This window comes from Notamacropus eugenii, chromosome 6 (genome assembly GCF_028372415.1).
Source record: "Notamacropus eugenii isolate mMacEug1 chromosome 6, mMacEug1.pri_v2, whole genome shotgun sequence".
Lineage (NCBI taxonomy): Eukaryota > Metazoa > Chordata > Mammalia > Diprotodontia > Macropodidae > Notamacropus > Notamacropus eugenii.
In genome coordinates, this window is record NC_092877.1 from 194,103,670 (window position 1) to 194,126,341 (window position 22,672).

General features: G+C 36.7%; 1 protein-coding gene across 2 annotated transcripts in view; it reads right to left on the bottom strand.

Annotated features, from left to right (window-relative positions):
• The window catches only part of PROS1 (protein S), a 99,996-nt gene that overhangs the window by 1,883 nt on the left and 75,441 nt on the right, over nt 1-22,672 (bottom strand). For both annotated transcript variants that reach the window (XM_072621665.1, XM_072621666.1), the window contains 4 exons: nt 21,904-22,071; nt 19,311-19,479; nt 13,335-13,483; nt 6,242-6,467 (listed from right to left, as the gene is read on the bottom strand). In XM_072621665.1, the coding sequence (XP_072477766.1) occupies nt 6,242-6,467; nt 13,335-13,483; nt 19,311-19,479; nt 21,904-22,071 (712 nt within the window). The remainder of the gene's footprint in view (nt 1-6,241; nt 6,468-13,334; nt 13,484-19,310; nt 19,480-21,903; nt 22,072-22,672) is intronic.

A 22,672-nucleotide genomic window follows, 5' to 3' on the forward strand; every position in this document is an offset into this window, starting at 1 on the left:
CAGACTTAAAAGAAGTTAAGGAGGTCAGTGGTTGGAGTAGAGGCTGGAAAGTATTCTAGGTATGGGGAACAAGACAATGCCCAGAGCAAGGGGGTAAAGTGTACCGTCTTCAGTACTTCCTATCTCCTAGAATCTCTTTGCTTTGTTTCTTTCGCCCAATGCTGCTTGAAGTAGTTATTCCCAGATTTTGCACAGAAAATCTAGAGCTCATATTGGTGGATTTCATTATTTTTATGAAATTATGAGTCAGGGTGGTTGAATCATATGGTTAGGAGGCCAGACATGAAGTCAGAACAACCTGGGTTGAAGTCCTGACTCTGACTCCTACTGTCTTTGTGAACAAAGGTAAAGTACTTAACCTCTCAGTGCCCCAGGCAACTTTATGAGACTAAATTATTGATTTATGCGCTCCTGACACATATTGAACTTGATGTCCACTAAAACCACTAGATCTTTCTCAAAACAACTTTTGTCCATCCATGTCTTCCTCATCTTATATTTGTGGAATTTATATTTAGTCCAATGTTCTAGCCTGTGAAGGTTCTTTTGGATCTTGACACTGTCATGCAGTGGTTTAGCTCTCCCTCCCAGCTTTGATAGGTACTTGACAAGACAATCACTAAATAATCACAAAAAAGTGAAATCGATTACCTCTTCATAGACAGAAAGTAAATGATTTCTGATATGAAAATCAATTCTGAATCAACTTTTTTATATCATTAACATTACAACAAAGATCAAAAGCAACACAAAATTATATAAATTTTGTATATAAAAATAGATAATATAAATGAAAAGGCATAGTATTTAATCAAAAAAATTGATGCTAGCTGATTTAAACAATCTATTTGATGTCAAAAATGGATAAAGGAATAGCCTCTGAAACTGACTGTCATAAGCTTTAAATTTAAACACTTAATTGGTTGAATTAAAGTAAAACAATTGCCCCAATGAGGAGGAAAGCAAAAGTTCAGAAACTACCTCAGCCAGAAAACACTTGATCTACTTGTTAAGCAGAGAGATATGGCAGCCAATAGCAGCACCAGTACATAATAAAAATAATTTCCAAAATCTTCAAGTAGAGAATGGTGAAAGAGTATGATCATTATTATTTTATAAAATGTCAAGAAGTGATGGAGGTAAAATAAATGTATTGAAAGGTTTTCATGAGACCTACCTCAACTAAAATATCCCAAGAACTGTTTAAGGATAAAATCAAGGTAATAAACTGATGAAAAAAAGAAAATATATGCTAAGGTTTCTCTATCAGATTGCTTCCTCTATCAATGAGAGTGAATCTACCACATGTGGTCTCCAACATTAGCCTCTTCTGCACTGCATGAAGAAGCAGAAGTAAATCTAGAGAAAACAAAAACATGAAGAACTGTTGAACCAGACCAAATGCGCACAAAGGAGGACAAGGCTAGAGACAATACAATTTGTTCAGTTTTGTGGTTCAGTAGACAGAATATCAAGCTTGAAATTATGGAGATCTAAGTTCAAATGTAGCCTCAGACACTTACTAGATGCGTGACCCTCCTTAAGGCATGTAGTCTCTATTTGCCTCAGTTTCCTCATCTGTAAAATGGGAATGATAATAATAGCACCTGCCTCCCAGGGCTGTTGTGAGTATCAAATTAGACAATATTTGTAAAGTAGTTAGTACAGTGCGTGGCACATAGTAAGCATGATATAAATGTTAACTCTTATTAATTGTGGATCATGCATCACTTTACAGATAATTTCTCAATACAAATGAAAGTGAATAAAAGTAGGCATTTTGATTTCAGCATAAAGTGTATAAGGCATATATCATGAGATGAGCTTGTAAAGGTGGAATGAAATGTGGAGGGCTTTCAATAATAAAGAATTTCAAGGTTTCCTTATAAGCAGTAGGTAACCACAAAAAAAAAAAAATTAAGGAGTGACATGACTCACTATTGTGGTTTAGTCATGTCCAACTCTTCATGACTCCATTTGGGGTTTTCTTAGCAAAGATACTGGATACTGCCATTTCCTTCTCCAGCTTATTTTACAGATGAAGAACCTGAGGCAAGCAGGGAAAGCCCAGGATCACACAGCTAGTTAGTGTCTGAGGCTGGATTTAAACTCAGGTCCTCCTGACTCCAGGGCTAAAGTTCTAACCACTGTGCCACTAAGCTGCTCCCTGTCTCCACCATGATATGACTAAATCTATTCATAAAAAAAAGACAAATCTGGGGAGAAGTACTAAGGATGCTTTGGAGGAGAGAGAGGGAGTAGAAATGGAAAGACCTGTAAGAAATTATTGGCTGCTAATTTGAGGAGTGATTGTGGTAATGAAAACCAGTACTAGGATGGCACTACTGAGAGACTGGAGAGGAGATAGAAGAGATGTAGTAAAATGGAATCAAGGGAATTTGGTAAATGACTATGAGCGATGAAAGAGAAGGGAGAAGTCAAAGACAGCCTTTACTAAAACAGGAGACAGGTTCCACATAACAATAGCAGAGAAGAGAAAGTTTAGAAAGAAGAGCAGGCTGGGACTCCTTTGAGCTTTTAATGTCATCAGAGGGAATTGTCTTTTCTGAGGAGAGCCTTCAAGGCTGCTTTTTGCACGAATGACTCATGCTTTCTTGATAGCAACAGACAACAGAAACTGCAGAATCTTAGATTTTCTTTGCTTCTCAATCAGCTGTGACTGATTATCCATCACATAAGAAAATGGCTCACTGGAGAAAATTTCCTGCAATGCTTGCCTGCTTCCTTTCTCACTACTGTTGTCGTCAATGAACAAACAGTTGTTGTTCAGTCATGTCTTACTCTTCGTGACCCCATGTGGGGGTGGTTTGACATTTCCTTCTCCAGCTTATTTTAATGATGAGGAAGCTGGGACAAACAGTTAAGTTACTTACCCAGGGTCACACAGCTAAGTGTCTGGAGCTAGATTTGAACTCAGGAAGATGAGTCTTCCTGACTACAAACCCAGTACTCTATGCACTGGGCCATGTCCCATGAATGCACAGACTGTTCCCATAAAGATCTTGTAGTAATGAGAAGGCTGGCATGTGTGTTGGTAGTTCTAATGTTGATTAAGGGGGTGGGCAATTTAGTGTTTTTCTGCGGTGGAAGGCCAAAGATAATGTTTAAAATTCAAACTAGTTCTAACATGAATACACCTCAAGTCTAAATACCAATCACGGTATTATTATTTTTATTTATAATTATTACTAATTGTTATTTTTATTATATTTATTAAAATTTATATATTCGTATTACTTCACATTCACATGATGCTTTGTAATTTACAAAGAGGATTTCCTCAAACAACCCTGTGAAATAAGTAATGCAAATATTACGACCACTTTATGGAGGAGCAAGTTGAGACTTAGAGGAAGTTACATGACTTGACCTCAGTCTCCTGACTCTCAGTTTAATTCTTGTTTTCACAGAGCCATGCTATAATAACCAGAGCTTTTCATTAAACCACTAACCTAAATATGAAGTCGTATAATAAAACAAGTTTATATTTTTCTCCTCTAATTTTAGTACCTTCTTTTGTGCTTCTTTTGGATAGGTTTATTTGTTGGCTTTCTAATTTTAAATGCATACTTAATTAATACATTCTTTTACTATTTTTGATATACACTCATGATTTTTTCCCCCTGAGGACTGCTTTAGCTACATTCTAGAAATTTGGTATGTTATTATTATAATTTTAATTCACAAAACTTTTAATTGTTTCTATTATTCAATGGAATCCTTATGGTTCACTTGTTATTTAGTATTTTCCTGCTAAGTCTCTGTCTGGGCTAAAAATTATAACCAATTGCAAATGCCCGACCTATCCAAAAATTCTCATCATATCAAATGAAATTGTTTCATTTAGTTATTTATCTACACATAATAGAAATATACTTCCTATTACAAAGTGTAGGATCCACAAGTTATGCTTTTTTCTGAAAAGGAAAAAAATTTATTATATCAGGCTAATCAATTAGCAAACTTACCAAATATTAATATTAGATTACATCTAAACAAATTAGATCATATCTGTGAAAATGAATTAGATCCTTTTTATTTCATTTAACTACATACTATGAAATATGATTAGTTTTCATTGAATCACAAATACTGAAATAACTAGATTTATTTTCTTTTTTAATTAATTCTAATTACAATTAATTGATTTTTGTCTTGTCAACTACGTCATGATTCTTTGTCTCTGAACTTAATTCCGAAATTTGGCTGGCCTGTAATGAGTTAAGCTTAGAAATCCAGTTCTCCTATTAATCACTATTCTGTCCTTCAATCAAGCAATCAGTTATCTTTGAAGCACACAAGTGGACACCAGGATGTCTGGCCTAGTGTCTTTACACCACCAGGCTATCCTTCAAGGATATCTGATCTGTTATCCAAAGAAGTCTGATCTGCGATCTCAGTCACTGCTGATGCAGCTGGGCTCAATGACCATTTCTTAGTCATACCAAGGAAGAAAGAGGCTGTTGCTAGCCTCCATTCCCCAATTCCATCCATATTTTCTCCCATTTATGATGCTGGCCTTCCTATTTTTCTATACAATCCAAAACTATAAAAGAGAGCTATTCCCTCTCCTTTAGGGTTTAGCTTTGGTGGGGAAGTTGAGATCCTATTTACTGGTAAATTTGTGTTTTACTAATAAATTGATTATTCTTGGAACTTTGTACATCAATCTACCTAAATTTTAACTGTTACAATACCATTCAATGACTATCAGTTCAACCCAAAACGAGAGTTACCAAATATTAGTTTACATCTAACCAACTGAATCATATTTACAAAAAAAGGACAAAATAAGTTCTTTTTACATAGTTTAATCAAAACTTTTAAATGTGATTAGTTACCATGGGATTATGAAAAAAATAAACTAAAATACACTGAAAAATCTACCAATGACATAATAGAAAGGAAAGAAAAGGAGTAACTGCATGTATAATTTAGCTTTCCCTTCTGTTCTTCCCTACAGCTCTTTACTAAAAAGATATATTGAAAGTAATATCTAAATTGATCAAAAACATATTTCAAAATTAAAGAAAAGGTAAGAACACCCTAGATTTAGGGAAAACAATTTTCAAATAATTCAGAGAAAAGATAGGTAGAATTCCATGATCCAAGATTCTACAGGGGAAGTCAGTTCAAGAAGGTCTACGTTAAAGTCACTAGGCCCAGAAGAACTGGTGGATATGATTTCTGAGTTCTTATCGGTGAACTCTAAGAAATCACTGAGAATCAGAGAAGCACTTCAGGACTAGGAATTAACAAGTATTTTTACAATTTTCAACAGGGGAAGAAAGTAGGGTTTTCAATGGTAGTTGGGTGGACTTGACATTCATTCTCTGTAAAACTCCTAGGAAATATTATTAAATGAAAGATTAGTGAGCATTTAGAAAGAAAGGAATGAGTTCTATAAGACAACAGAGGGTTATCAAGAAAAAAGCACGCGAGATTAATATCATTCATATCATTTTGACAGGGTAACTCACTCTCACAAATATATTAACTTCAGCAAGGCATTTGACAAAGTCTAATGCTATCCTTAGGGACATGAGGATGAAAGGTGAGCAATAGCATGATTAGACATATTTGGAATTCACTGAATGTCCAAAAAAGGAAAAAAATAGTGATAAATAGATGGATGTCAAAGTAGAAAAAGGCTTTTAGTGGGAAACCACAGGGTTTTGTTCACCTGCCTGTTCTATGTGACAGTTGTTTCAGTGCCTTGGATGAAGGCATAGTTAGTATGTCTACTGAATCTGCAGTTGACATAAAGACAGGGAAACCTAACATAAGATGAAAGAACCAGAATCCAAAAAATTCTCAGCATGTTAGAATAGTAGAAAATATGGTAAAATGAAATTGAATGTGATTAAGTATCAAGTCCTACATTTGGGCTATCAACTACAAAAATATAGGTTGGGTTCATGTAAAAAAATTTTTTTGAAAATTTTATGAGGCTACATGCTCAATATGAATGACACTGCAGCATAAAAGCTAATAGGATCTTAGATTATTGTTTTTACCAACAGGGGTACTTAAGCAAACGATGTATAATTACTTGTGGAGGAGATGATTTTTGCTTATATACAGCTTACCTCTATATTTAAGGACAGAGCCCTTATCATTCAACCAGTTACAAAACCACCTAATTATATTATCAACTAGTTCATATCTCTCATTCTCATACCTCTGGGGTCCCCAGAACTCTAGGATTTTAAAGAGATACCTGGAATGCCACCCAGATAGGTAGCTATTTTTCCCATCATTGCTTTGTCCAAGATGGCAAGTTTTGTTTTCAAATCTTCATGGTAAGTAGTTTCTCCTTTAAAACCATTTGTCAGTTCCAGCAACCCTCTTCTGACTCTGAGTTCTATTTTGGAATTTTCATGGGTACACAATTTCTTAGCTGCCATCCGAGATACAATGGTATTTTCAACAGTTACTAGAACATCCTGAGAAGCAAAACAAACACTTGTAAGCAAATAATAATAATTTTATTTAGATTGAATATTTAAAATTTTATTGTATTTCTACAGAAGAGGTATATAAAACAGACATTTCAAGTTTAAAAGATGCAATTTAAGTTTAAGTTCTCATGCCAGTTATCGAATGTGTTAATAATAAAATGCCTAGAGGGGGAGTAAAAGCAGGGTCTCACCTGAATTTTCTCACAAATTCCTTCAGATACCTCCAAAGGATTAACAATTAATCTGAGTGGATTGTGGAGTGGCAGAATCCACAGAGACAGAGAGTGGCAGATTTCTAGCCCAAGACAGCCTGGGGGGTCGACAGGAAGGATCTGTTGTACAGGGCTGGGTGAGGACCATTGAACACACAGTCTGCACCAGCACAGGCTCAGCCATAGAAGAGCTGCAGTAGACCACAGCTGACTGAATCACTGGCTGCAATGGCAATTCCCAGACCCCTCAGCACAAGACAGGGGTTGGTAGGAACAGGATGAGAGAGAGGTGCAGTCCTACTCGGGGCCTGCAGCAGGAACAGCTACTCCTGGGGCTATTAGCCCACAGACCAAATATTTGAAAATCATCTACTTATACCTCCAGGAACCAAGATGGCAAAGTAAACTGTAAGTGCTATGAACCCTTTTGTTGACCTTGAAAATCCCAGAGAATATTGCCCCAGGAAAAATCCTGGAATAGTGGAGCCAGCTGAAAGGGCATGGCACTCTTTCAGCTCAGGAGGCTAGGGGAACTAACTTCTTGGTGTGGCTGAAGGAGACCAGTACAGGACAGAAGGTATCCCAGCAAGTCAGCAATAAGTCCCACTTCAGCCAAACAGGGGGAGACCCTGAGCCACAGTGTGATGAAGCCAGCAAGTGCCAACACCCAGGTGTGCTTTTGTACAACCAGGAAAATTGGTAGACACCAACACTAGCAGGGTGGTGCCAGCAGCTGAGCCTACCTGTGCTCTAGCACAGCCCCAGGGAGGGAGGAGACGTCCAGTAGCCAGACAACCTGCCCCCACTTCTCACACTGTAAGCTGTCAGCACAGAAGCATGGGAAAGAGCCCCCTGAACCCCAAAAGTGGAGATCTACTTTAAAAGCCAGGAAAAAGGCAATAATGATGGCCAAAAAGCAAATTAGAAAAGCAAAGAGCATAGATTTTTACTAAGGGGAAAAAAGGAAAGATAAAAATACAAACTCAGAAGAGGACAGCATCGACACTATACCCATATCTAAAACCTTTATGACCAAACAAAAGACAGAGAACATTATGAAGTGCAAAATGGACAATTTTGATTCAATTTAATTCAAAAGTTTTTGTACAAACAAACCAAATACAACCAAGATTAGGAGGGAAGCAGAAAACTAGGAAAGAATTTTTACAACTAGTGTCTGTGAAAAGGCCTCATTTCTAAAATACAGAGAACTGAGTCAAATTTATGAGAATACAAGTCATTCCCCAACTGATAAATGGCCACATAAACAGGCAGTGTTCAGAAGAAGAAATTAAAGCTATCTATAGTCATATAGAAAAATGCTCTGAATCCCTATTGATTATAGCAATGCAAATCAAAACAACTCTGAAGGACCATATCACACTATCAGATTGAATAGCATGACAAAACAGGAAGATGATAAATGGTTGTAGAAGATATAGGAGAGTTGGAATATTAATTCATTTTTGGTGGAGCTATGAGTTGATCTAACCATTCTGGAGACCAATTTGGAACTATGCTCAAAGGGCCATTTAAAATGTACATACCCTTTGACCCAGAAATAAGTTTCTAGGAATGTATCCCAAAGAGATCACATAAATGGGAAAAGGAGTCACATGTACAAAGCTATTTATAGCAGCTCTTTTTGTGGTGGCCAAGAATTGGAAATCAAGGGGAAATGGCTGCACAAGTTGTGGTATATGAATTTATGGAATAATACTGTACTATTAGAAATGACGAACAGGAGGACTTTACAAAAACCTGGAAAGATTTATATGCAATGGTGTGAAGTGAGCTGAACCAGGAGAACATTATACACAGTAACAGCCATGGTGTGCAAGGACTGTACTTGATAAATTTAGCTCTTCACAGCAATGCAGGGACCTAAAACATTCCCAAAGGACTCATGATCCAAAATGCCATTCACATCCGGAATGCAGAATGAAGCACACTCTTTTCTCTTTTGTTATGTTTTGTTTTTTCTCATGGTTTCTCCCATTTGTTTTCATTCCTCTATGCAACATGACTAATTTGAAAATGTGCTTATTAAGAATGTATGTGTAGAACCCATATGACATTGCATGCTCTCTTAGGGAGGGAAGGGGAGACAGTTTAAAATGTATGGAAGTGATTGTTGAAAATTGAAAATAAATCAGTTAAAATATTTTAAAATGTGCATATCCTTTGACCTAGAAATAATGCTTCTAGGAACGCATCCCAAAGACATCATAAAAATGGGAAAAGGACCCACATGTAGAAAAATATTTATAGTAACTCTTTTTCTGGTGGCCAAGAAGTGGAAATTGAGGGGATGCCCATCAGCTGGGGAATGGCTGAACAAGTTGTGGTATATGAATGTAATAGAGTATTATTCTGCTAAAAGAAATGATGAACAGGCAGACTTCAGAAAATTCTTATATGAACTTATGCTGAGTGAAATGAGAAGAACTAGGAGGATGCTGTTCACAAAAACAGCCAGTGTGCAGTGACTGATTCCGATAGCCTTAGCCCTTCTCAGAAATGCAAGGATTTAAGTAATTCCAAAAGACTTATGATAGTAGATGCCATCCACATCCAGAGAAAGAACTATAGAGTCAGAAGGCAAAGTAAAGCAGACTATCTTCTTTTTTTGGTTGTGTTTTGCTTTATCTTTCTCATGTTCTCTCCATTCATTATAATTTTTCTATGCAACATGACTCATATGAAAATGTGTTTAATAGGAATGTATGTGTAGAGCTATATCATATTGCACAACATCTTGGGGAGGGAGCGAGAGAAAATTTAAAACTTATGGAAGTGTATGTTGAAAACTAAAAATTAATAAATTAAAGAGAAAGAAAAAGCCTTAGAAATCAATTCACAATGTTTTCCAAAGACTCAGCAAGTCAATATTTCATATCTATTAATTCATTTCAATTCAACAAAATGTTCAAGGTACTTAGGTAATTACAGACACAAAAATGAAAATATCACAGTCCTGACCCCCAAGGAATTTAAAATCCATTGAGGGTAAAGCAACGTGTACACAAATTAACATCAAGAGCTCCACACAAAAACCTCTAAGAAAACACTAAGAGGGAGGCATCAGGAAAGTCTTCAGACTAGAGGTAGCAATGAAGTGAGATTTTGAAAGAAAAAAGTAATAATTTCTGTATGTAACAGGTGTGTTCTAGGTTACATGTGAAGATAGTAATATCTGAGGCTTAGCTAACAGTGGAAAAGAGTGAAACTAAAATCAGAACAAAGGAAAGATGACCGGCTGGTTTCTTTTTAGGCTCCACAAGTACACTATCCCCTAGGTTGTATCATCATTGCCAAAAACCTGGAGATGTGGAATACTTGTTTATAGGACTAATACATTTTAGCTCTATCCCTAACAATACACATACATGTAATGGTCATTTAAATTGGAAGACCTTTCCTATTCATTAATAGGTCTATATAACCTGTTTAAATCACATGGAAGCCTAAGTCACATGTGGTGAGAGGAGCTTGCTGAATGGATGGAGCAGAACTGGGAAGAAATTGATGAGAGCAGTTAGGACAGAGAGAGGAGAGGACACAGGCAAGCAGACACAGCTAGGCTTGTGAGCATTTACTGTTTGTGGGAAGGCCCAGGCAGGGGTTGGGGGAGACTTGGGAATGGCTTTGTCCCCTGCCAAGCTCATGTTGGTTACTATGATGGATTTGGCTTTCTGGTATTGGAATTTGGCTTTCTGCTGTCTGAATGAATGTTTTTCTTCTACTTTCTATATGGAGAGTCTGTTATACTTTGTGATTCAGCATATTCAGCATATTCATAGTCACCCTCAGTGATGTGAACATTGCCTTGGTGATACATTTGCCATCATGAACAGGATCACAGGGCATAAAATCTCTATTTGGAGGTAGAAAGGCTTTAGAGGAAGAAACGGATATCCCAGGATGGGAGGATTTACCTTATTCCTTCCTAGCCAGGGAATATTCTAAAAGCACTAGAACTTGTGAAAACTGGGAACCAAGGTCACAGGAAAGGGAACCTAGGGATTTGGAAAGGTATTTGCAAGGAATACCAATAAAACCAGGGAAGGAACTTGACAGGAAAGAACTGTAGGAGAAGCTGGATTTTATTAACAGGTTTTATTAACCATATTATGTGTGAAAGCAGAGACAAGCTGCTGAAGGAAAAAATTCAGATAGAAAAAGAGTCACATAGTTTCCATGGGAATTTTCAGTGTTCAGGCTCTCCTTTAAAAGAGCAAGTTGGGGGTTCTCAGGTAGAAAAAAAAGTCTATTCATTTATCTCCAAAGAAGAAGCAGAAGGCTGACAAAAGTAGTGTGCATACAATCTTTGTACATACCCAGCCTAGTTGCCATGGGGATGACTGCCAGGAGAGTGTGTGGGAGGAAAATGAAACAGTTACAGGAAGAGACTTCTCAGGCAGAAGCATAGCTCATAATAAGGGGAAAACAAGAGAACCAAGGGGGCAACATAGTGTTTAGAGAGATAATTGAGGATTTTATTCAACAGGAGGCAACAAATATTTTGAGACAGTTCATTCAAAGGATGGGAGAATTATTAGTATCTTGGATGGTGAGAATCAGTGATAAAGGGGCCAGAGGAGTATCTACAGATGGTGTGGATAGCTTGAAATTTATAGGTATTAGAATCCTTTTGTATAGCAAGCTTTTAGGGATTAAAATAGGTGATAAGGTAACAATGTCATTAATCTGTTAGCTTTAGCTGCAGGATGGAACAGGTAGTATCCTATTGATTCCATGTGGCCTAGTAGAGATAGACACTAGTATTCACTTAGGGACTGTACAAGAAAGTTAAAGGAGGAGGTAATGAAAACTGACACAATGATGGGAGATGCCAAGGCTTATCATGGCACCCCCTTAGCAGTTTCCCATAGGAATATAAGAGTGAAGACAGCTCCTCCTAGTTTTGACTCTAAAAATTGGGGAAATAGGGAACCCTCTTTCAAAGGGGCTGGACAAGATTTCACAGTTAAGTAACTTAAAGGAATGGGAAAAAGATAAATTTCCTTGAGAGAGAAGAGGAAATAACCAGTGGATTCAAAGTCAGAATAGATGGACAAGAAACTAATTGCTTACTTCTTTATTGAGAGCAGGGGTAGATTTTGGAAGAATTGATGACATTCCAACTAATAAACTATACAAAATGTACTGAGAAAAGGGTATGGATATTAAAAGGAATAGAGAAGTAAGAACTGCCACTAGAGATTCTCCTGAACACTTGTATCCAAGTTTGTCACACCTTCAGGGAGAATGGGAAATTAGCCAAGTTCCAAGGTTAAAGAAATACACAGATGGGATTACAGACCCCATATTAATTTGACCATATACTGGAAACATGGATCAAATACTGTAAGTAGAGCATTAATTGATATTGGAGCAGAGACCTCCCTTATACATGGAAACCCTGATAAGTTTAAAAATGGAATTCCTATTACCATCACAGGACTGAGTTGAAATATTAGCCAGAGAAGTCAAACTAATGATGAAAACTGGATAATTACCTAAGAAAGAATATACCATGGTAATTTTACCCATTTCTGAATAAATCATTGGAATAGATCTATTAAGAAGTAGGACTTTAAATTCATCTGAAGGGAGACAACTGGATTCTAGTCTGCCATATGATGGATGACAGTGACTGGGTGTCTTGTTGTCAGAAGTTAAGATGATGTCTTTGCTATCCCCATCAGCTTTCTACTCCAGAAGAGTTTTTTAAGAGGAGGTGACAAAAATATGACTCTGCTCACTCTATCTCTAGTTGGTCTCCTTCCTGGTCACAGAGATTCTTGAGTTTCAGGATATAGATGGCCAGGAGTGTGGTAGATGTGGGGAATCTACTTGCATGAGACCAAATTTCTAGCTTATGGCCTGCTTTAAAAGAATGGAGCCAGACTCTCATTTAGAATCTCCTCCCTGTGAATTCTTTCTGCATCTCAAACATTCATTATAATCACTTGGAAATAAGGAACACAGTTAAGTGCTAATTAATTCTTATAATTACGCTATTAATGATGGGGTAGGAGCAAAATCAGTTGCCCTCAGGTAGGCAGAAATGAGAATCAAGTGGGTTTAGAGATGTCCTGAGTATCCACCCTTCCCTATTCCTAATAGGACAAGGAGAAATTCCTCCATTTCCTTTTCAATCTGAAACTCCATTGGCAGCATTTATTCTCAACTTGTCAGTTGACAGCTAGTGCCCAGGTAAAATAAGAGAAGTATAAAATAGTGGCATATAATCTACACACATGTAAATGGACCATCAATCCTCATTTCCATTGAATACTACCCTTCAGCAACCTAGATATCTGACTGGAAAATAATAGTATTAGTATCATTTTGGTTAATGACATTGAAAGAGAGAATTATGAAGTTGAAAGAAATTTTAAGATCCATACAAGCTAATGCCCCTCATGTAAGGAGCAAGTCATTACTGAATTGACTAACTGTATATATTGTAACCTGCATCAGTCAAGGGTGTACCACTATCATTGAGATCACAGATCTATTTGCGTATTTGAGTCTACTGAAAATATGTCTAAAAAGATAACAATAGCTGTTCTGATTAAATTTCCTTTGCTCTTTCTGTGTTTTGATATAAAATTTATTTAGATAAAATTACCTGTAATTCTGAAGAGCTGGAGTCTATCAAAGACAGTGCAAGAGGAACGGTGTCACCAGAAACCAAGGCAAGCATGACACCGGTGCCTGTAGATGGCCGGATATCCAAGGTTACGTTTATCTGCCACCCTTCACCATTGAGTATGTTATCTGTACCAATGAAGCAAGGAGAGAGAGAAGCAAACATGACGATGTTTATTGAGACATTTCCCAGAAGAACCAAGTGACTTGGAAGGAGAACAGTGTATTTGTTGGCTACCCTAAGCCTATTTTACTTCCATCTTTGTGTAACAAGTGAAAAATCTTGCTTTTGTCCAATCTCAGTGATTGATAATTGATCCCTGAGTTTCCCCAGAGGAGGCAAATTAGAAAAATCCAAAGTGGAAAATAAAACAAAACAAATTAGGTTCTAATACTTTAGTTTAATCTTTATTTTTATAGTGGTAGTTGTTTTTCACTTCCAACAATGGCATTAGCCTCTATTTACTAGCTTTTAATAGCAAGATGCCCTTCACAGTGATTATGGCTCAAGAGATTTTGCATGTGGTCCCATTTTATAGTCTGCTATTAGGAAAAATATGTTTCCTGTGTGTATTTTTAAAGTAATTTTGCATAGATCTTTCCCATCCATTATTAGACCCATGTGACCTGCTTAAGTCACATGGAAGCTGGAGTCACATGAGACTGTGGAGAATGACAGGGAAATATAAGACAGTGAAATATAAATATAATGTAAATATAAGACAGTGAAATATAAGCCTCCCCCCTTATATGTTGCTATTCCAGATACTGTTACATTAATAGAAAGGATCCAGATATAAGATGGGACTTGGTATGCATTTATTGATTTAGCCAATACTTTCTTTATTATTCCAATAGATTCTAAACAATGAGACCAGTTTGCTTTCACTTGGTAGGGCAGACAATATACTTTGACCCACTTGACACAAAGATATCTGTATAGCCCCACTATCTGTCATAGAATTGTGGCTGAACATTTTGATGAATTAGAGCTACCTAATATACAGCTTACCCATTACATAGATGATATTATGATAAAGGGAAAAATGTACAAGAAGTAGAAAAGAGTTTGATGCTTTTAATTGACCATATGAAGAGCAAGGGTGACAAATTAATGCTTGCAAAGATTCAAGAGCCAGCTCAAACCTTACATTTTGGGTATACAAAGAAATAAGGGGTTATGAGAGATTCTCCCACAAGCCTGACAAAAAACTCAGCATTTTCCTATCCTCACCAAAAACAAAGAAGCCCAAAAGTTTATAGGATTATTTGGATATTGGAGGCACCAATTTCGCATCTAAGACTGATTTTGAAACCCTTATATAAAGTTACTAGAAAGAAATATGAATTTGACTGGAGACTTGAGCAGAGTAAAGTTTTAGTAAAGCTCTAGATGTATAGCCTATGCAAAATGGCTGGTGGCATTACAAGTGACTGTACATGATGAATATGCTAACTGGAGTTTATGGCAAAAAGAACAAAGTCAAAATGTACCCTTAGGATTTTGGTCTAGGAAACTCCTTTCATCTGGAGTTAGGTTCTAAGTATACCACTGCTGAAAAGCAGTTGTTAGTTGCACATTGGGTTTTGGTAGAGATTGAACCATGAAGTAATATTAAGGTCTGGAATCCTGATCATGATTTGGGTAATGAGCACCCCAATTTCTCACAGAATTGGACATGCACAAGAGGATAGCATAATTAAATGGAAATGATATGTTCAAAATAGATCTAAATGAGGCAAAAGTGGAGTTTCTGCTTTACATGCATCTATAGACAACATAGATACTGAGGGAAATGATACACTCCCCTGAAACAAAGCAATAGTTGCAGTCCTTGGTCAAAGGGAATTAGGGATATGAAGGATTAACTGAAGAACAAAAGAAACATGTTTGGCTTACTCATGGGACAGCAAAATATTTGGGCCACATAAGACATGAGAAAGCAGTACCCTATAACCCATGTACTAGGGGGACTTTGGACTGGGATAGGTGGAAACAGTCAATATGCTGAACTTATGGCAGTACATGAAACCATCAAAACAGAACAAGGAGGACAATGTCATACATTCAGTGATTCATGGGCTGTAGCAAATGGGTCAGCTACATGGCAGTCTGCGTGGAAAAAGCAAATTTGGTAAATTCATGGCCAACAAATCCAGGACAAAGAATTATGAGAAGATAGATGGAACATGTCTCTGTTTACTAATTTGTAAGTTTTTCATGTAGATGTTCACGAGGCCCTCACCATGACAGAACATGAGTACAATGCACATGCTGACTGACTAGCAAATATTGCTACTGAACATACTGTCCTCACTCTGAAACCAACTGATGATCCGGTACTAGCAAAATGGGTCTACCAACAGCTGACTTTCAGGCCACACCCCAGAGGGCACAAGATCTCTCATTGACTGTTAAAACAAGTGGCAGAGGAATGTCATTTATGTCAATTGGAAAAAAGTGAACTATTCCTCAGGTAGTAATTAGAGAGATAGGAAAGGGAAAAGTACCAACCCAAGTTTGGCAAAGAGATCATATTGGACCCACACCCCAAGATAAAGAAAGTAAGTTTAGAGGTACTTGTGTTGACACCTATTCAGGTTTACTATAGCTTATCCCTAGAAGAAGAGACCTTTGTCCCTCACCTCAAGATTGTGGACCCTATTTCTTCAAGGGAGGAATGATGGGGTGCTTGTGTTCAAGCTTCATCCTAAGATATCATTTTATGGGCTTATTTCAAGTTATCCCTGTTATATTGTTGTAAAGTTCTGTTGATACCAGTTACCCCTAAACTCCCATTAATCTATGTAATGTACATGAAAGATCTTGGGGCTGAATGTATTGTTAATGTATTTTTGCATAATGAGAAGATCTTTACCATCCATTAATAGGCCCATGTGACCTACGTGAGTCACATGGAAGCTTGAGTCACATGAATCTGTGGTAGGAAGAGTTTGCCCAAGAGGTGGAGGAGGAAGTGTGGAGCAGAGGTGGGAGGAAGTTGGTCACAGCAATTAGAGCTGAGGGAGAGAGAGACAGGGAAGCAGGCAGGGAACTATGAGTGTTCATTTGTGGAAAGACCCTAGCAGGCAAAAAGCTTTGGGATGGTGGCGCCCCTGCATTGTTATTATGCATAGATGTCTTTGTTGCTATGATGGATTTGTCTTTCTGGTGTTGGGATTTGGCTTTCTGGTGTTTAAATAAATGTTTTGGTTCTGTTTTCCATGTGGTGAGTCTGTTATATTTTGTGACTGAGAATTGTGCTGGCATATTCATAGCTGTCATAGGTGCTGTGAATATCACACTGATACTACACCATGCCCATGTTATAGGGCAACTTCTGTTTTTCTGAATGATTAAGAATACAATTAAGGTCTAATTTCTGATCCTCTCAGGAAAAAGAAGAAAGGGAGGTGTGATAGTAGTAATGGTGAAATATAGGTGTTGGCATAAGGATATAGAGGAGGAATGATAGGAACTTAATAGAGAAATGTTCTAAACATATGATTATACCTTGTAATTAAAACAACAATCATTATGCATCAGAAGCAAAGACAATCTTCAAGGTAAAATCAATTCAATTCAATAAGCATTTATTAAGCACCAATTCTATGCAAGAAATTGTGCTGTACATTGAAGTTATAGAGAGAAATTTAAGCCTCTGTTCTGTTGAAGCAGAATACATAACCATGTTAAATAAAGTTAATAAAACAGGTGAAATTTAATGGACAATGTTGGCAGTGAATGATAACAGTCAAAACATATAGACTTCTTTTTTAGTCACAATTATTTTATTGGACCATTTTGCTTAATTTTTTTATGATATTATTCTCCATCAATGAGAAAAGAGTGAGTAAGGAGTAGGTTGAAATTTGCTGAGTATTTATAGTTCAAAGAAAATATCAAAAATATTTTAAAGTAAAAAAGAATATGATAGTTTTGGAAAGCTACTTTCATTGGAAATGGGTCCAAGAGGGGAAAAAAAAATATGTATATATATGTATATATCTAGAAGATTATTAAAAATCTTCTAAATTCAGAAAGAAATAATATGCTAAGGGGATAGGGAGAAGAAAGAGGGTAAAAGAGGGATCTTTAGAGGGGAAGGTGAAGGAAGAGGTTAAAGGGGGGTATAGAAGGTGTTTAGATTAATGGGAATAGGCTGGGATCCTTGGAGGCGGGGGGTAGGTTAAATAATAGGAAGACAGAAGTAGAGGAGTCAGGAGGGCAAGAAGTAAGAAATATGCACAAATGTAAAATAAAGATCACGAGTAAAATTTGTTAAGGACAAAGCAACAGGGGTGGTAATCATGATCTCAGACCAAGTTAAGGTTAAAATAGATTTAATCAACAGAGAAAAATAAGGAAACTATACTATGTGTCAGTCATATTTACCAATATTGTTTTTAGCTATCTAAAACAACTACTAGGCAGCATAAGGTGGGAACATTGCTATGGTGTAGGAAACAACAATTTGGTGGACTTGGAAAAATATGGAAAGACTCGGACTTATGAAAGAACAGGTTATCCACTCTCAAAGAAACAGGATAAATAAGTATAGTACAATCTTACATAGATGCATATGAATATGTCTATATATGACTATGATTATTGATATCCAAGTATATGTATGTGTAAGTGTATGTGTGTATGTTTGGGTATATGTGTTTATATGTGTATCTTTGTGCATATGTCTCTGTATGCATATGTGTTTCCAAGCTAAATTGTAGCCTTTGGGGAGGTGGGGCTAATGAAGCAGGGGAAAAAGAACAAAGTAAAAAGTGCACAACAGAGAACCAAAGAAAACTTACAAGGAAAGAAAGAAAAGATGGACAGCTCTCAACATAATGCATAGTATTTGTCAGTTTTCTTGTCATGGAAATTTGTTGCTGTATATTTTGAATCCTTTCTCATGTTCTGCTGTGCACATGGTAATGCTTTTTTTTCTTACTTCATATTATTTTAGTTTTAGTTTCTTTCTTTTTTTTCTTATTCTGTATTTAAGTGTAAAATTAAAAAAAAACCCCACAAATAAATAAGAAAAAAAAATGTTGTATGATATCCTGGAAAGAATCCTGGGCTTGGTGGCAGAGAACCAAAGTTCAAGTTCTAATGCTGCCACTTACTATGTAACTTTAGACAAATTACTTCCCTTCTCTGTGCCTCAGTTTCCTCACTGAAACTGGGAGGATCAGAATAGAACAGGGGATTCTCAAACATTTGTTGTGTCATGAACCCCTTTGGCACCCTGGTAAAGCCTCAGAATGGTGTTTTTAGATATACAAAATATGAAAGATTATAAAGGACAACAATTATATTGAAATAGATGTAATTTTCCCTAGAGACCCTCTCCTCCCCAGAAAATCCCACAGATTCCTTAGACGAGGGATCATGGACTCCACAGTAAGAGCCACAGGACTAAATAATCACTGTGTCACTTTTCATTTCTATATCTTTTGGTCCTGTCTCTCCATATATGAATTTCCTTCATTAAATGTTACCACTTCAAAAGATCTGAGACTTCATTAGTGTGGATCCCAAGCATTCTCCACCTTAGTAGATGATTTCATGAGTTTCTGGGCTGAAAGTATTCATTATTTGATAGTTAACCTTTTGATGATGCCTCTCCATCTTATATCCCACTGACATAACCTTAGAAAACTCAAGTTTGCCTCTACACTATGGTAAGTCATCAAATTATTACACGTATTTTTAAGCTCAAAATATTACTTTATAAGTAGTTTTCTAATCTCAAAGTAGAAATACACTAGAATTCTGCTACAAAACTGGGTTATTAAGTAGGAATATTTCAATATGAATATAAGAATACATGGCTATGGTCTTTATGTGATTTAGTATCAATTACTAAAAGAAGGTAAGTTACAAAGGCATAATAAATAACAAAATTTCAGAACTTTAAATGTGTGAATTTATCTCTCTAAGGGAATAACTTACTATAGTCAATGTCAAATTGGGCAACTCCAGAACCAGGATAGTAGGAGCCCTTCTCCACAGAGACCAAACAATGTTTGTTTTGTTTTTCTTGAATAATTTCTCTCACTCCTGAAGCTCCTTGATTCATCAAGTTCCATCCACGAATGCATCCATCTAGGCGAGGATTAATCTGTATAAGATTTGGAACCAACATCAATGAGTCAATTTTTCAACATACCCAAAGTGGACAGGATAAGCAAAATACCGAGAATGTCTTTGTTTGACCATTCAACAAACTAGGTTTTCACTTTCAAGGGAAACTCCCTTCTTTGCCAAAATGTCACAACGTTTTAGTCATTCTTAATTATTAAAAGATATTTTCATTTAGCTAAAAAAATTGCAATTAAAAGTAATTTTTTTCCTCCTTTCCTACAGAAACTTGAGTCCTTATCAAACTATTTAGCCCTTGGTTACACACACACACATATATAATATATATATATATATTATACATATATATAGTATATAATCAGTTTAAACTTCTTCTCTAACCAAGACCAAAAGACATAGTCATTGAGTTTAAGGAGAGATGATGAGGTTTTAAAGTGGCAACAGTAGCAATGGCTTTATGAAGCACCTTCCTCTTCATCTATGTATCAGTAAGCACAACAACATACCCAGCAGGGGGAGAGAGAGAACTATTATCACGGGTTCTTAGATCTGGATTCATAAAAGGAAAGAAACTTTCAACGGGTTAACAATCACTTTAATAAAGCACATGTATCATTCCGTTAACCAAGTACATATATCATTCAGTTAGTTCAGGGGAGTCAGCACCTTGAATTTAAAAGAAAATACAGAGAAATCAAAAGATCAATAGACATGGCTTCCTCTGCCTGAATTCAACAGACAGCTGGACCCCAACTGTCTGACTACAGTTACCAGAGAGGGAAGCACAAATATTTGGGTTTTCAAAACCAAGGGGCTACATTAATGGCTTCACAGAGTAATCATCTGACCAAACAAACACTTCCAGTCAGTGAGCCCCAAAGTAATCAACAGATATGGCTCCCTCTTCCTGACCATAATTCAACAGACAGGTACAACTGTCTGTCCATAGTTACCAGAGAGGGAAGCACTGACCTCTGGGTTTTCAAAGCTGGGGGGCTACTTAAAGTGGCTTCCCAGAGTCCTCGTCTGGCACTCAAACCTTTTTGCAAAAACTAAGCCCCAAAATAAAACCTCACCCTCATGATATTTATACACTTTTTAGAGCAAGAGGGAATAATCCTCTGACCCAGGGCCTCAACAGAAAAAACAAAAGGTACTTGGGGCCCTCCTTCAAAACAACTCCCCTAATCAAGCTTCTCACACTGAGCATGACCATCAATTGGTGGGAAATATCTTCTCTAATCACATTATTCAGTCAGAGGCACTTTTAGTAAAACAAAAACAGCAAAAGATCCTAACCTGATTGCCATCACAATCTGATGGATTCAGGAAGGATAATGCATTGGCTGAACTGAAAATTGGTTACAGCTCATGGAGCTTTAAAAACCTAAGCTGTGAAGATAGAGTTCTAGAGCTGGACAGAGTGGAAGCAGGAGACAACAGTAAGGAAGGACTGAATTTCCCTCCCCACCCCATCCCTCAATCTGCAATAGTAATGTAGCTATTCTCCCAGACATCTATCCATATATTGTAAAGTGAGATCAAGAGAGTTTGAAGCACATCGAGAAAGTAAAGGTGCATGTTTCTGACATCCTAATGCATAGAATCAGTCACTCCAAACAGTTCTAAATCAAGGAAGGACCTAACATGGTTGTTGTTGTACCATAGGATTCAGAGACGGTGACATCAGACAACAGAGATTAGGCAGGATTCAGGGTTGGAATGGACCACACAGCCTGCATGTAGCAGAATCTAGATTACAACTCAGGCTTATTGATTATAAATCTAGCACCTTTTCACAAAAGCATGTCAACTAAATATGGAATATTTGATAGGAATCTGAAGTTTATATTAGCTCAAAGTCAAATTAAAATTTGTATAAATGACAAAAATTCTCATTTTCCCCTCCTTACTCTGATCTTGACTTTCCAGACTTCAAAACCACTCCTCTGTTAATAGGTCTCATTTATGAGCTTTCATCTGTGCCTTCTTGCCCTGAAATATCCAAGTACTTGTGGCTTTCGCATCCTGAAATATCCATGTCCCATGCCTAGAAATGAATTCTCCCTAGAGTATGAATTTTGTGGAGGAGCCTAGGCCAACCATTCCAGGCACTGCTGCTAATTTCCAGACTTTCCCTTTCCCAGGTTAGCTCCCTTTGGAATGCTGTATTCCCCATCAGAATGTAAGCTCTTTGAGGGCAGGACTGTCTTTGCTTGTATTTATATCTTCAGTACTTAGCCCAGGGCCTGGTAGATAGTAAACATTTAATAAATGGTTGTATCCTTCCTTCCTAAACTACGTTTTTAAGATATATTATGGTATTGATTTTTCTGCAAGCACTACACAAACTATCACTGCTAATATTTAAAAAAATCTCTGAAACAATTACAGGACTAAAAGCATGCGACAGGTACTAAATGCTATCAGGTGGAATCGTTACCGATTTCATAAGACTATTTTCCATTATACGAGGCAATCCTGCAAAGTACACTTTAGTTTCCAGAAAACCGTTGGTAGGTTTGAAAAGACGAGAAGGGCTGTTTATATTCATCACGGCTTCTTTGGCTATTTTAACACTTATACTGTTTTCTAACTCTTCAACAGACACCTGGAATCAAAAGGAATATATTGTAGTTAGCTGCAGCGTGACATGTTAGGTTTTACAAATTAAATTACTCTTAGAACAGACAACAAAACCTGAATTAAAGTAACAGCATTTAATCACAAATCCAAAGCAAGAGGGAAAAGAAAGATAAAAACACTAGTCTGCCAGAGAATTTTTTTTAAATCCTAGTGTCCTGCAAAGTGGAGAATAAACAAAATGAAACAGATTATACTGCAGAATTGGGTAGATGACCTTTTAATTTATTGTTTACATGTGTATTTGGGACTTTCGAAGCTATAGGTCAACTATATGATATTAAACACTTGTCTGATCAATGACTTAAGAATAGAATTTTAAAGTAAGTAAGGGAGAATTGGAGCTTCAAAAGTCCTATCTGTTACACAGAACACATACACACATGTTTCATTTCCAGGATATTTAAAGAAATTCAAGTTACAGCAGATCAAAAGATCTAAAAGCTAATCCTCTTTAACAAGATTTCATTTTTAATTAGGGTCTTTCAATTATTTTAAAACTTTTGTTCAAATGTTTTTTATATATCCAGAAAATTGTTGGAGAAAAATTATCTATGCAAATTAACTGC